Source organism: Eretmochelys imbricata, chromosome 2, assembly GCF_965152235.1.
Source record: "Eretmochelys imbricata isolate rEreImb1 chromosome 2, rEreImb1.hap1, whole genome shotgun sequence".
In the NCBI taxonomy this organism is placed as follows: domain Eukaryota; kingdom Metazoa; phylum Chordata; order Testudines; family Cheloniidae; genus Eretmochelys; species Eretmochelys imbricata.
This window is the reverse complement of record NC_135573.1, coordinates 59,781,304-59,797,353: the sequence shown is the minus strand read 5'-3', so window position 1 is coordinate 59,797,353 and position 16,050 is coordinate 59,781,304. Positions and strand designations below refer to the sequence as shown.

Here is a 16,050-nt window from a genome sequence, read left to right as displayed (position 1 = left end):
GTGGGCTGTGCCATCAGTTTAGCATCATCCTCGAAACAGTCAAGTAACAAAATAATAAATTCTTAATTTAGCTTTCCGTGCCTTTAAATAAACAAACAAAACTCAAAGGAAAGCACTTAGCGGTGGTGCCTGAAGGCAAGGCTCTGACCTTGCCCCTGGGTTCTGGGCTAGCACTGAGGAGCTCCTCTTCTTTCCCACGTTCACTCAGAACTGCCCCCTGAGACGAACCAGGCAAGCCTTCTTAACTTGGCCAGCTAGCTCCCGATTGGTCAGTGTCTCCTCCTGGCCATTCTAGGCTTTGGAGGACTAAATCTTGTTGCTAGCCAGTCTGAACAGGTTTTCCTTGCACAGAGGTGTCAGGGCACTAAGACCTCAAGCAGGGGGCAGAGAAGGCTATAATGTGGATAATGAAAGTTTGCATGTTTGAATCATGAATATCTATTTTCTAGCTAATATTGTCCTTTAATATTTGGAATGTTAAGTGGTTGGATATGGCCAGGAATAAAGTACCCCGGTCTCATATCTACAGGTCAATTCAGAAAGAACAATTCAGAAATCTATATTACATAATGTTTACATACATGTTTTTCCTCATTTAGACTGCAAGGAGGTAACTTGGCAGAAACGGCAGAGGATGTCTCACTAGTGTCTCAGACGACTGAGCAAGCGGCATCAGATTCCAATGGTAAGTTATACAATATATGTGCTGCTGCCCTTCACAGCAAAACATAATAATGAAGAAATAGTGGGGTCAAATAATATATTGTAGTCAAAAAATAATTAAATACATTTAGATTTAAACTCCACACCAAAAAATGCTTGTCCAGCACTGATCATCCTTGACAATAAAAATGAGTTATGCAATAGCTCAAAAGAGCAGTAGTACTTCTATGATTAGGGTTGTGCATTGAGATCATACTAATCAGCAGTGAGCAGGCAACCTACATTTTTCTCCCAAGAGAAATCCTGCCTCCAACTGTCTGAGCCCTCCTCTAATTCCCACACCAACATATGGGCTTTGTGGTGTGCCTGGGACAAGTTTGGGCTATTTTGGGCCAGGATGGAGAAAAGTGGAAATGGGCCTTTTTGTGAATGGTCTGCCAGCAGGCTTCTCACTTTCATACCAATGGGGGGGTCTAGCCTGATCTCAGCTACAGCAGTTATGTCATGGGGAAGGAGGTAGCCCCTCAGATTGGAACAGTTTTGGGTACAAAATGTCTAGATGTAAACAACTTTGATGTGGATCTTTTTGAATTTTATCAGTCCCCACCAGTTAAGCCATTTTTGAGCCTGGTAATAAAAGCAAAACAAAACAGAACTACTGTGGACTGTAACAAATCTACTTTTACTTATTTCACTGAATGTCTGCCCTCCTGGATAACTGGAGACAATAGCAACCTAAATCTTCTGCTGGTATTTGGATAGTCTTCAATTGTTGCCTCATTCCTCACCCTCATTTTGCAAACAGTGAGTGTCAGCATTTGTAACTGAGTATGTGTCACTAAATAGAAAATTGCGCTTTTGTTTGGAGGTTAGCTCTCCTCCTCCCTGCCCAAACACCCTTGTCCAAAACCAATAATGCACTCTGCCATGCTGTCACAGAAGGATATCTCCATTGGACCCATAAATATTAGCATATGTCTTACTCAACTGAAATCTACTGTAGATAATATTGCCTTTCCCCAAAGTTGATTTCTTTTATTGAACATTTTGCGATGTGTGCCAGGTGGGGCTACTCTGAGTTGCCCCCTTCAGGGCCATGCATGGTGCTAGCAGCAGAAGGTGGGCAACATGGACTTTAGTAACTCAGTCAGTGGTTATGGGTCCATTATAGGAGAGGGTGGATGAGGTTCTGTGGCTTGCAACGTGCAGGAGGTTAGACTAGATGATCATGTTGGTCCCTTCTGGCCTTAAAGTCTATGACTCTATGACAAAACACTCCTGCTATGGGATGGAGACTCCTGCTTCTGATGGGCATTTGGAGGAATTGAGGACATCCCCAAATCCTGTGCTTCCTCTCCAAAGATACTTAAAAGAGAAGGAGGGAGCAGGTTTCCTCAGTAATTGGCAGGCAAGTGGGGCAGGGACCCCCACCTTACCCCACACACATCTCTGCCTCTTGTGCACAAGGAGCTGCACAGTAACAACCCACAACCCAGATAGACAAAAAATATAGCCTCCAGGGAAGAGGAGAGATGGCAGCAGTCATGTACTGCCAAAATTTTAACAAGGGCTTCTCTGAGAAATGTTCTGCCTCATATGGCATTCCCTGGGCAAAATATTCTCTTCTTAAAATGTTTTTTTCTTAAAGTGTTGACTAGCAATATATTTTGATTGAAAAATGACTCTTTCATAAGTAGGCACAATCCAGAAATAGGCATGAAACTCATAGCTGCCCAGCCGATCAATCTTTACTATATTTACAGTACAGCCTGATTTCTCCATATCTTATATTTCCCTGCAGTTGGTATTGCATATGTGGTGATAATCATCTCCAAACAGTAGAAAATCTTTTGAATTTTCCTCCAGGGCAGATTGGAAGAGGCCCTGGAGGTTTTTCGCCTTCCTCTGTAGCATGGGGCACGGGTCACTTGCTGGAGGATTCTCTGCTCCTTGAGGTCTTTAAACTACAATTTGAGGACTTCAATAGCACAGATATAGGTGTGAGGTTTTTTTTTGTAGGAGTGGTGGGTGAAATTCTGTGGCCTGCGTTGTGCAGGAGGTCAGACTAGATGATCATAATGGTCCCTTCTGACCTAAATATCTATGAATCTATAAATACTGTTGGAAAACTCCTACAATACTAAGCAGAGCTATTTGAATACATTTCCAATTTTTAGTTACATCCTATGAGAATGCATCATAAGATAAACCTTTCTGCTAGGGTTTTTGTTTTTTTTTTTTAAATCAGGCTTGTCCAATGTAATTTGAGTTTATTGTCTGTTCTTAGTTATCACTGCTAATCATGCTGTACTCCCTGCTGAGAGAAGAGTTATATACTGAGAAATGCTGATGCTAACCATTGATTCAGAATACACAAGCACAGTGCTGGTGCTTAGCAAAATCAAAGTGCATGCCTCTGTTTTTGGATAGTGATCTGCTACTTAGATAGTGGGCATGACGTTAACTTATTAGATCTGGAATACTTCTCTTGTACATTTTAGAATGTATTGGGTTTAGAATGAATTCGCTAAATATCTGGTCCAGCAACCCATACTCATGAATAATCCAGGATCATGCAATTCAGCCAACTTAAGTCAATGTGATGATTCGTGACAGGATTGCTTATGTGAGTAAAAGCTGCAGCATTAGGCACTAAACTAGGTTCACTGAGAATTCAGGGCCTAATTTTGATTTCTACTATGTGGGTTTTACATTAGCGTAACCCTGTTGAATTAAATGGATTCATGGATGATCTAATCTAATGTTAATAAAATTAGACCCTCAGTATTAAGATTTTAGAATACAAGACTTTTGTAATAATGTTATAAATCAACTCTTATCTTTGCATGGAACCATATATCTTCACTAAAAATGATAAGGAGAGGGATTTAATAGCTCAGTACCAAATACTGCTCACAGCAAACAGCCTGAGTGTCCCTAGGTTATGTTACAGGAATTTCCATGGAGGTTAGGGGTGGGGAGAAGCAGATCCTCCACAGGTCTGTCATGGATTCACTACCCCAGCCTCTGCTCTTTTCTTGGCATGTCCCCAGCTGGGGTCCATGGTGGTGAAGACACTCTGCAAAGCATTCCTCGTCTGCTCTGCAGCAGGACCACAGGAGTCCCATTGCTGTCACAATGCTATCTGCTGTTGGGGAAGCAATATTCCCTCACCCCCTCCCCCCCAGCTTGCGATTTTTCAGCTTGAATACTGAGGAATACTTGCTGCAGCAATTAAAGCATTCACTTAACAACTAATAAGGGTGTGATCCTGGCCCCCTCATGTAAAGAAGTGCACCTTACTCTGCAAGAAGTCCCCATGAAACCAGGGAGAACAGGCCCTAAATGTGAAAACTGTAATGAAAAATATCATCTTGAATTGAAACATATCTTTACAGTCAGTGCATGCTTTCATGGGGAATCAAATACAAAAGTTGTACTAGAGAACAAATTGCTAAGGTGAAAGAAATAAAGAGCATGAATTGTTATGGGAAGCATCTAGTGCTAAAATATTGCTGCAGTTGATACAAGTATAATGTAAAATGAGATTCTTCACGATATGGCGCTTAGCTGCATAAATGTCCAAGGTACAGGAGGGAATTTGTTTCCTTTGGCAATTTTAACTGAAACACTCTGAAAAGAAGAAAAATAGTATAAATGTTGCTATACACAGTACGTATGCGGTATTTATAGGTTTATTGTGTTGGGGTAAAGATTATGTTGTGTGATATAATGTAATTAGTGAGTTTAATCAACTTTAGCTGTCTATTTATTATACAAACAATTCTTTGTTGTGAAAATTACAATCCCCTTTTCCTATACATTATTGGTTTCTATTTTCTGCTCCATGTAATTAACCAACAAATGATTTCTAACTAGGAGTGTTTAAAAAGGCTATAATGAATGTTGTATAAACTCTTTTCCTGTAAACAGTAGATCTATTAAAAATTTTCAGGTTGGCATTCTGATGTATTGGAAGAAGTATTTAAATGAGGGGTGTTAATTATTAGCATAAGTAGGGTAGATGTGCTTAGTTTTAAACATGTACGTACTATTTCATCTGAGACTGTTATGGCCAAATTCAGGGCTGAAATTAATGAAGCAGAGGTGTATGTGGGATATAAGTCCATGCAGAATTCAGCGTATAATTTAATTTCTAATGACACTTGTCTCTTAATGTTAATGGAAAACAATTCTTATACTTTGCGGTTTCTGAATATTACCCTCTAAGACTGCTAGCATTTCTGTTTTCCAAGGATGTTCTCTTTTAACAGCACTCCAGTGGGAGTCTAAATTGGTTTGATTAAATTAAAGCTGCTTAACTGTGCTACTGTACACACTAAAGGACAAGCAGGATTTTGTTTTAATAGTTAAACTAATAGTAAAAATAATAAGCTGCAGACATCTTGGCAGCTATATTTAGTTCTTTGTCACCCTAATCCACTTAGAAATACTCTCCCACATTCTACCAAGCCATTATTCACACACAGTAACTGAGCTCAAACCTAGACATGCATTAAAATCTACACAAAGTATAACTTAAACCCAACACTTGTTCTGTAGTCACATTTACCATCCTGGCAGTTAATTTACAGATTTTACATTTTCTATGAGATTCATTATACTCTAATTAATTAGATGAATGTGACATTACTACTTTTCTACCTCTTTGGAACAGCTTCAGTGCCTGGGGTGGAAACACTGATGGAGGATGCTGATGAATTTGAGAGTGCATCTCAAATAAAAGGACCTGTAAGTATCTTCATTTACTGATGTACCAACCTGCCAAAACAATCTGTTGAAATAAGACTTTATATAAAGCTGAAGGGTATACATGAAAAATAATACCTGAATGACGAATTCTGTGGTAATGTTGATTCCTTCATTGGGGCAGGAGATATACTACCTTGAAACTATTTTTTTTCCTGTACACTTGGAACCATACGAGTCTTAATGGCAACATAGTTACGACTGAGAGCAGTGGAAGTTCCACACGTGGATCCAAAGCATTGTATACAACTCCTCTGCTATTAAGGAAGGTTAAATAGCTGTTTCACTAGCTTGGTATTTTTTGCTTTATTGATGACAATAAATTAATCTAATTCTAAATTTAGTTATGAAATTTGCATTTAATATCTCTCAGTACAATTTAGGCCATTTGATATTGAGTGCTAGGAAACCATTAAAAGTGAAAGAAGTACTTGTTTAAAGTATCAGATTAATTTTTTTTAAAAGATGAAATGTTAAATCTGATAAAATTCGAAACAAAGTTCTTGTTTTGGAATGCAGGAGAATGTTATAAAGGTTGTAGAAAATATAATTAGAGCTAAAACTATTTGAAGTCCAAAGTGGCCATGTGTAAAGACTGAGAGTAGAGTATGCCCAAGTAAATTACTACAGTATTTCTCAAGCGAACAAAACAGAAACTAAACTAAAAAGTAAATAACTGCCTCCTACTGGTGAAGTTTAGAAACTTACTTAATTAAGCTTCATATTGGTATATTATGAAGTAATAAGTGTTGCTCACATACAGGAATTCTATTTTGTTATCTCCCTTAAATGCAGATAAGATGTAATGAATCCCTTCCCCAAAGTGAAAAGTAAGTAAGCCAATTTAGTTGTTGTTTTGGCTAAGGAAAGAAGGGCTCTATTGCTAAGAATTAGCATATCATAGAATATCAGAGTTGGAAGGGACCGCAGGAGATCATCTCAAAGCAGGACCAATCCCCAATTTTTTTTTGCCCAATCCCTAAATGGCTCCCTCAAGGACTGAACTCACAACCCTGGGTTTAGTGGGCCAATGGTCAAACCACTGAGCTACCCCTCCCGCCTTTGTAGTTTGTGATCATACAACCACTTAACAAATACTAATAATACTAAATAATATTTAGCCCTACAGTACCTTACATCCAGTGATGTCAGAGCAATTCACAGACATGAACTGATTTTAAGCCTCACAACACCTGTGTAAGATAGATAGGAACAGGGATGTATAGCCAAAGGAATAGGAGAATTTTGTGGGTTGGCTTGAGGCGCCTGTTAATTTTCCAAATTATGCTCTGCTTCACATGGAGCTATCAGCAAGCATTGTAATAAATTCACTTTCTATTTTTTTTCTTATTGAGTCGAAAACCATGACTATCACTTTTAATTTTTCCACCTTGGCAAAAATTGTAGCAGGGGGTGAGGAGGACAGGTTTCCGTGGCCAGCATTTTTTAAAATTGAATTTAATGAAGGAGGGAAGAGACAGGGAAGGAAAATAGTTCAATCTGTTTATCAAACAAAGGCTACAGCATTTTACATCCTTGCATATTGATTATTTTAGATGTAGATGTAACTGTGTATTTCATATACCCATATCTCATTTAGAGCTCTGCTTGTCATTCATCACCTTGTCTTTGTGTTTAACTGCATTTTAAAGACTATGATTTACAACAATAGCTAGGAATGTGAATGGGTACTTTTTTGTGTGTTTTTTCCAAACACAGTTTAAATGAGTTACACTTACAATTAAAACATAGATATCCTGAAGAAAGAAAGGTTGGTCCAGTGGTAGGGCATTTGTCTGGGACTCAAGACCTAGGTTCAATTCCATGCTCCCCCAAAGACTTCCTTTTGGTAAGTTACTCACTGTGATGCAGTTCTTTATTGGTAAAATATGGTGATAATGCTTACCAGGAGTGTTGAGGACAAATACGCACATTAAATAATGTAAGGCACATAGGTACTTATAGGATCCCCTTCACCATAGTATAGGGTTGCCAGCTTGGTATTATTTAAAAACCAGAACTCCAGCAGAGTGCCAGAACATCCCCTGCCCTGCCTCCTTTCCCCGAGGCACCACCCCATCCTGTCTCTCCTGCCCAAAGCCCTGCCCTGCCCCTTCCCCAGAGGCCCTGCCTCTTCTCCCGAGGCCCCACCCAGTCCACTCCTCTTCTTCCCTTCCCCCATTCTCTCACTGCTTTCCTCTCCTACGACTCCTCCTCCGCCTCTCCCCCGACTGCCTGGGTCAGGAGGAACTTGCCTGCGGAGCCAGGGCTGGAAGCTGCAGCCACCCAACACAGGTAGGAGGCGACCCTGGCTGAGTAGGGGCTGGAGTGTGATGACCCAGCACCTCACCACCTCCCCCCATCAGTAACTGCACTTTTGAGTCTCCGGTCAGTAGATTTGACCGGACACTCTCAGGTCCCCTTTTCAACCTGACTTTCCGGTCGAAAACCGGGCACCTGACCACCCTACCATAATACCTAAGACAGACTAATAAGAGAGAATAAAAAATATACAGTAACTTTAAAATAATCTATTCAAAATATACACACTGATTTATTTCCACTTAAATAACGTCAAAAACACTTATACATACCATGTAAAAGCTTAGGGGGCGGGGGAAGAGAACAATAACTATATTAATCAAAGACTTCCCAGAAATTGAACCATTTTTTCCATGATAGTGTCACAGTTGGATTTCCCCCTACTCAAGAGTGGCTAAATCTGCTAATGCCGAATTTAATGCTAAGGATGTCTTCCAGTGCAGTAATATGAATCTTTTGGCATTTAAACTGGTCTTTAGCAGAAATTTCTCTGGAGCCTTATTTGTATTTGACAAGTTTGTTTTAATTCCTCCTCCCCTAATAAGAATGACCTGTTGTGGGACAAATCAACCAACCTTAGAGAAGAAGGGTCTTTTGGCAAAGAGTGGGAACTGAGAGGAGAGCTAAAGGAGTTCTTTTCAATATCCACAACTTGGAACCCACAATTTAGCCTTTTGGTTTGGACTTGCCTAAAGTAATGCCCATACCTGTACTTTGAAAATATTGGCCTCAGCTGGTATAAATTGTCATAGCTCCATTGAATACAACGTACACAATCTGAAAAACTACCTCGTTATGTTTTTGTTGGACCCTTAAAGGGATAGGATAAATTATACATTTACATTGCTGTTTTACAATCAAGAACATGGCAAGCTAAATTTCTGACAAGTAGTAATAAACTATTATTATTAATGTTTTAGGTTTTCATCCCTAATGAATTTTCTAAGAGTCAAATGTGAAGTACTCTGTTTAGTCTGTCAAGTCTGTTGTATGTCAAAACTGGAAAGGGCATATTGTAAAGTGAGATATCTAAAGATTACTGGTCTCTCTCTTTCTCTTTGCTGTAGAATTTTACCTAATATCCAATCGCCAGAAAACAAACAAGAAAGTTACTAAGTTATCCCAATCTCTGAATTTCCCAATGCATCCCATATTTTGTCTATCTGTTGGGGCTCAGTCTTGCAAACATTTACTTCAGGTGATAGGACCTGTAACTGAGAATAGTCAATATAAGACTAGTGTGACTTCAGTAGGGCTACTCACAGTAGTAAGTACTATTCCCAGTAGTAACTGTTTGTGGGACTATAAACTTTTTGGGGACAGATGGACTTTATTTTATCTATTGTACAACATAAAACACACTGGTGCTAAGCAAATAATAAATACTAATGACAAATAAATTGATGTATTTTAAGCAATAACGTGATCTTCCCACCATTCCAGTTTTCTGCTGTTGTATCCAAACTAAAACTAAATTTATTTTAAATACGCTTTATGATCTTTCCCAGTTTGTGATCTCAGCTGGAAATTCTCATTCACACTGCTTTTATATACATTTCATATAAGAAAGGTAACAAGGTGAAATGCTTGGCTTTTGCTTATGCAATTTTGCAGTGAGACAGGATTCTCTTCACCACCCCCCCCCCCCACAAGATAGCAAAATTCTGCAAAAATATTTCTCATGGCAAACTTTAAAAAAAAGTCAGTGAGCTAGAATTAATCTAGAAACTAAAAAATAAAATATAAGAAGAAATGTACTGGTAAAAAATGGGGCACATGAACTGGACAGTTAACACCATGTAGTATGGCAGTTACCTTTTCAGAACCTGGAAAAAGCAGGCCTTGTGCTTATTTTGTTTTTCATGCAAGTCTTTGTACTCACTCAACTCTGTCTTGCATGCTGACATAAAAACATTTTTTTTCTTCAAAAAATGATTGTGAGTCAACCCAATTCAAATGTAACAAAGGGAAAGAAAGTAATCCAACTGCAAAAGGCATTTTTTGCCCTTTATTTCTTACTGTGAAAACAAATACCCAATAAATTGTTTTATAGAGGTTTATTACTTCAAATATTTTTTCTCCTGTTTGCTCTGCTGGTTTATTGAGAACACACACACACACACTAGATTTAAAAGTTGAACTCTTTGATGTACATTAAATATGACTATTTCCAATGCTATATAACTGAATTTGATTGCAAATACTTTGGTATTCTTTTCCACTATTTTCTCATGAGGCTCAGTTCTGAAAAATACTTAAACATGAACCTAATTTTAAGCATGTTAATAGTCCCAACTACTCATGTGCTCAGTGTTCAGTACTTTAACATAATGCTTAAACCCTTTGCTGGATTGGGTCAGCACTGAGCAAGATTGGGGCCTAAAATAAGAATTATTCTTAGGTTCTGATACTGCACTGAGAATAGTGGTGGCACATCCCTGCACCTGTGTGAACTGAAAGGAATATTATTTATGTAGCACCATCAGTGTTCTAAGACCAACTTTTACCTGCTTAAACCAACAAGAGCTCCAAATGCTTGACACCTCTGAAAATCAGTTCACTTTTGTGGGTAACTAAACATGGATTTAACTGATAAACTTTAAGCACTCAAATCTGAATTTTGGCTTTAACATTTCAATCTCTGTGTCAGATCTAATTAATATTATTACACAAACTACTACATGACTAATACGTCCATCAGCTATTATAGTGTCACTTCATTTCTGTTAGATACTGTAAGACTCAGTCAAGGTACAAAACAAAAATGATCCATTAATAATAATATAGCTAGTACACTGTCAACCATTTGATGTGATGTTTCTATATACAATGGCTCTGATTCTATATATACTCATGTGGGTGTTTGCAGGATAGGATTCTAAGGGCATTGGGTTTTGGAGAGTGTCTTTAGGGAAAATGTGTGTGAGATACTGACTGATGGGTCAGACTGGAAGTCCCACAGGTCTCCAAAAGCTTTCAAAGGCTTTATTTTTATTTTCTTAAATCGTGGACAAACTCTTTTTTGTTTTTCCTTCGTAAAAGCATTGTGCCCAAACTAGACCTGTTCAAATAATTCTGTGAATTTTCCTGCTTAAAAAAATAAGCAACGGGACAGTTTCATCTTCCTTAATGGAATAGTGCTATAATTTTGTTGTTGTTTTTTTTTCAGATACTTGCTTCAAAATTGTCATGTCATATTATGAAAGGTCAGAGAAAAGATATATTTAAAGTCTCTAAAGTTCACCCTTTAGCTGAACACTTTGACCTAAACTCTGTGGCCAGAGAGTGAAATGGACAGAATTTTCTAATGATCGTGTCTCTTGCTGTAGTGATGTTTTGCTGAATATGGATACCATTTCTTGGCAGTGAAACTGAATTTAATTAAGTTGCTTGCTCCATGTGCTGACTCTTGTTCTGACCATGAGGCCAGACTCTGAAACATTTGCCTCTTTCACACCTCTGCCTTCACCATTCAATAAGTTTTATAGCAAACACTATGATTAAAACTTACACAGTTGCCTATTTCTCACTTACACATTTGCCAAAAGCACACATTGGCAAAAAAATAGTTGTGTGTGGAAATGCAGGTGCAGTTCTGGGAATATAAAGAACTAGGTGGAAGTGAGAGTGATGAATCCATTTTCCTCCCACCTACAGTCATGGCCACTGGGCTAGGCTGCAGGTTTTGTACTTGGGGTCACCTGTCAGAAAGGGTCCTTCCTGGAATTGACTTGATGGTACCACAGGTGTCTCCGTCCCAGCTCCCCTGCTCCGAGCAACACAGAGGCCTCCTTGGCCTCCGTCCTTCCTTGTCCCTACCCTGTTCACTCCCAGTTTGTCTTCCCTGCTGTCTCCAGGTCCCATTCTTTGACAGACATTGTCTCCCTGAACTGAAGTAAATTGTTAGGCTACTTAGTATAGTGTCTACACTTTTTTGCAAGTGTCAGCATGTGAATAGCAGAGCTCTGAGTGTAACATGGCTGCTTTTGCGCTGACCAGGCTTTTTCCTCCTGTAGCGCCCCCTCTCCACCCGGTTACCTTCTTTAATGCCAATCTGCTCACAGGTTTTGATGGACAGGTCTGGGTTCTTCTCGATCCTGCCACCCACTCAGCAGGGTGTATCTTCTTTATTTTTTCCTTTGAATTTATTTGGCGGTGCCTCCACCCACCTTGCTCCTTCCTGGCAGGGTCACCAGGGCAGCTTGGGAGGAAAATTCTAACCACAGGGTAATCCTCACTTACTTGCCAGATAGTTGGAGACTTCTAAGAAATAACACAAACACATACAATATATTCAACACAATAATTATATTAAACAGGAGACAAATGTAACAGGGTAAAACACTATTTTTAGGTTCACCTGTGCCCACGCTGCTAATAACTGTGACTTTCCTCAGTCACGTGACTCAATGTAGCAAATGTAAGGTTATTGTCCTGTTGGTACGCGTACTTTGCGGGGGCCCTTGATGGCCTATGACTACAAGATTCATCTCTGCAGTGGTTTAGCAGTGTGGCTGACTGGGTTCAGCACAGCTCAAAGGACTCACAAGTGAGAGGTGGTGGTAAATTCCTCCACAGGTTTAATATGCAGCAGGTTATAAAATCCCCAAACCCTTACTCCTTTGTTTGAGGACACAGTTCAGGGAGTACGGGGTCCCCAAAACATATTCCCTGACTGACTAGCTAAAAGATGGTGCACTCTCAAACTCCATGAATGATCCTCAGGTTCAGAGATGACTCTGGACTCCTCAGTCACTGCAGAGGGGCTGATCTCTGCTGGCAGGGATCCTCTTCAGACAGGAATCAGGTGGCTTCGATCCCAGGATTTCCCCTCACCACAAAGGGGTGCAGGGCTCAAGGTGCAGATTACAGAACTGTACTAAAATCCAAACTGTAGTCTCCTAGCCCAGCATCCACACACACACACAGCAGGCAGCAGCCCCGAACTAGCAGACAGCTCAGAACTGACCATGTGGTGACTGGTCTCACCTAGGGAGCTGGAGGGCTAACTCAGCCTGGCTGGGAAGTTTCCCAGCAAAACTCTACAAACTGGGAATCATCAAGGGAGAAGGAAAAGCCCAGCTGAGGCATATTGCTTTCAGGTCCCTTGAGGCCATTTCTCCGGGGGAACCCTGCATGCAGGCCTGGGACTCATCAGCTCCCCTCACAGCCCGTCCTGCCCTTGCCCTGGCTGGCTCCAGACTGACTCAAATGTGGCTTCTCCCCTTTCCTGAACTCCCTGGGAGTTTGCAGTGGCTCCCTCTCCCTACCAGGGACAGCGTGCCTCTCCCTGAGCTGCCAGCAGACAGAGCCCCAGGAATCTAGGTAATCTCCTTGCGGGTTACACTCCCATACCATTGGTCTCCAATAATACCAGCTAAATAGGATGTTCATGTTTTTTCATGCCTGCCAGCATTTGGGTGCTCAGTGCTTGAATTTCCTTTTCTTTTGTCAATTATTTTAGAGACTGGGAATTCAATTCTGCAACTCATGTGCTGCCCTGACTGGAGCCATGTGGAACTCAGGTAGCCAGCAGGCTGAATGTCACCTCTTGCTGAAAGTGCCCTGTGGAGCTTAGAAGCTTGGCAGTGTCCTGACTCTGTCTGTTGAAAATTCCCTGAGGAGCTAAAAGACTATAGGGTATGGGCACCTCAGTGATAATACCTTGAGAAGCTTATGTCTGGGTGTCCTGGCTGCTTGCCATTAAATAATCTGCTGATTTTAGGAGTTTAAGAGTCCATGCCTCTCAGTTTACCCTCACTTTCAGCTGCTCTGCAAAGCTTAAACTGCAGCCATGCATGCTTTGTAAAGAATGTAATCACCCATGCACACTGTTAAGACTGTGCATTACTCCAATGCATATTTTCAAAAGCACCTGTCCTCAGTGTCCCCTTGTCTTTATCAGTACCATACATATCTCAAAACCACCATAACTGCTTCACCTGAAATTTAAGACACTTCAGGTTTAGTTTTGCAGAAATTATTGAGGTGTCATAATCAGGTATTATAATGTAAAGCTGGTTACAACCTTAACTATGAAGAGACTACTGTCTCTCCATAATGCAGGATTGGAGCATGTCTGACTGAGGGCTTGTCTATAGGAACACTTAATTGATGGCAAACTGGAGTGTAAATCTGTCCTGCACTGGCCTGTGTGCACTAACTGTCCATGTGGACTCTGCTGCCACACACTAAAATTTCCCTAGGTGGCTTTCGTCTACTCCCGTTTCAAAGCAAGGTGGGTAAAAGCACTATATATATATATATATATATATATATATATATATATATATATATATAATACTAATACCTGGTCGGTCATCTTGCTGAGAGAATAATTTATTTTATATAAATAAATAAATTAAATAAATATACACATTATTCTCTCAGCAAAATGACCGACCATGTATTATTATTTTATCCTGATTTGTTAATAATTAAATCACACTGTGTTTTAATATCATGAGTTTTAATATCATCATATCAAAGAGCTGCAGGAGACACATTAAAGAACCTCAGTCTGAGCAACACTGCTATATTTTGATCCAGTTGAATGGTATTGGGAGAAATATCATCTCATGTTATCCTACCACTAGATTTCCAAGGCATGCCCAGTTCTAGAAGAGAACTAAAGGCCTAGTCCTTCAGCTCCAAGAGGTCCTACTGAGATCAATGGAGGTTGTGAGGGTGCTTAGCATCTCTGAGGAGACATTCAGCATTTTGCAGGATTAGCCATATAATCGGAAGGGTGGGTGCATCCCTAGCCCCAAATTATCTTAATTTAAAAAGCCTCAAGATTTTTTAAAAATTTAATTTTAAATTAAAGTTTCCAAACATTCTCTTTTTTTAAATTTAATTTTAAATGTAGGAAGGGCTACTCTTTTGCCAGTGATGATCCTAGTTTTAAGACTTTAATATTTTTGGCAACACAAATCCAAGATTTCCACCCCAAAATAACAAAGATTAAAAGACAGTCTGAATCATCATGAAATCAATCTTCTGCTTACATTTCACATACTGAAGCATGGGTAGTTCCTTGGTGCCCATGTATTTTATTTCTGCAAATAGAAAGCTAGTCATAATTTAGCTCAAACCTCAGTGTCGAAAGGACTAGCTCAACTTTTTTTTTTTATTGTATGTTTGGTATACAATGTGCTGGCAGGCTGCCATGCAGAGCGGAAAGCTTGTAATTTCAATTACATGGTATTTCAAGTAGAACGGGTCCTAATGTTGAAGATAGAGATTAGAGGTGGTTGCCAATATGCAACAAAGCTTTGAGGAGGATTATTATTTTTAAATTACCTTAAGAACCAAGTTGACTAGCTCACCCTGTGTGCTTGAGCAGATTGTGGAAACTGAAAGATTAAACAGTTGGTGAACTTTAATAGAAAAATGAAAGTTGTGTGAAAAACTTTCATGTGATATTGTGCAGAAAGATTAGCTACTTGAATAACAACCATCCTTCTTACCTTCCTGGTCAGGATTAATCACATGTGCACATTCACAGATAATTTGTTGAAAAATGGAATTATTTGACTGTATTTGGAGGCATCTGTGACAAATGTTTTTATTTAAGCTTAATTTTATATGAATTGGCAAATTGCATATGAGAAAGTTTATGAGTGTTTTTCTTTGTTGTGGTATTAGTTCCTGAAGCTTCCAGTAAAATTTTCACTTAATGAACAAAAATATGCATAACATAAAGTTCAATGAAAAATTATTTATATTTCCAACTTGTCGGGAACTAATTACTAATTCAATCCTAGGCAAATTCTAATATTTTTGCATTTTCCATTTAAATACCTTGGTTTTATTGCAACCAGACAGTTCCACTTGAAATTTTCTTTATCTTTTATTTGTCTTCTATACTCTTATCCTCCCTCAGTCTAAAATTACGCATTGCAAGCTGCTCTTGGAGCCAATTGTTCTTGACTGCAGGGAAGCTGTCAATCAAAGGCAGGCTACCTCCACATCTTAAAATCTCTTCTTATTCTATGAATTCATAGGGGATGCTGTGGTCTATAATTAAAAATATACTCCCTGAAAATCACATGTTAAACTCCTCTATATTTCTGATAAAAGGCATTCTTAAAAGATGAGGGAATGCTTTCTGCTGGAAGCCAGCTTCTCCTCTTGGAGTGTCCTACATTGTTCTGGTAAAGCATGTTATATTAGAGGTTGAGAATTCTTAGGCCTTGATCCTGGCATCAGATCACTACACCTGAGCAGAACTCCATAGATATCTGTGGGACTTCACATATGTAGATTGAATTGCAGGATCAGAACCTTAATGTG

The 16,050-nt window shown here is 39.4% G+C and overlaps 1 protein-coding gene across 1 annotated transcript in view; it reads left to right on the top strand.

The window, feature by feature from the left end:
* Window positions 1–16,050, top strand: part of C2H8orf34 (chromosome 2 C8orf34 homolog) — a 228,313-nt gene that overhangs the window by 187,998 nt on the left and 24,265 nt on the right. Inside the window, exons 9-10 of the mRNA XM_077808680.1 lie at window positions 600–685; window positions 5,342–5,415. Coding sequence (XP_077664806.1) covers window positions 600–685; window positions 5,342–5,415 — 160 coding nt within the window. The remainder of the gene's footprint in view (window positions 1–599; window positions 686–5,341; window positions 5,416–16,050) is intronic.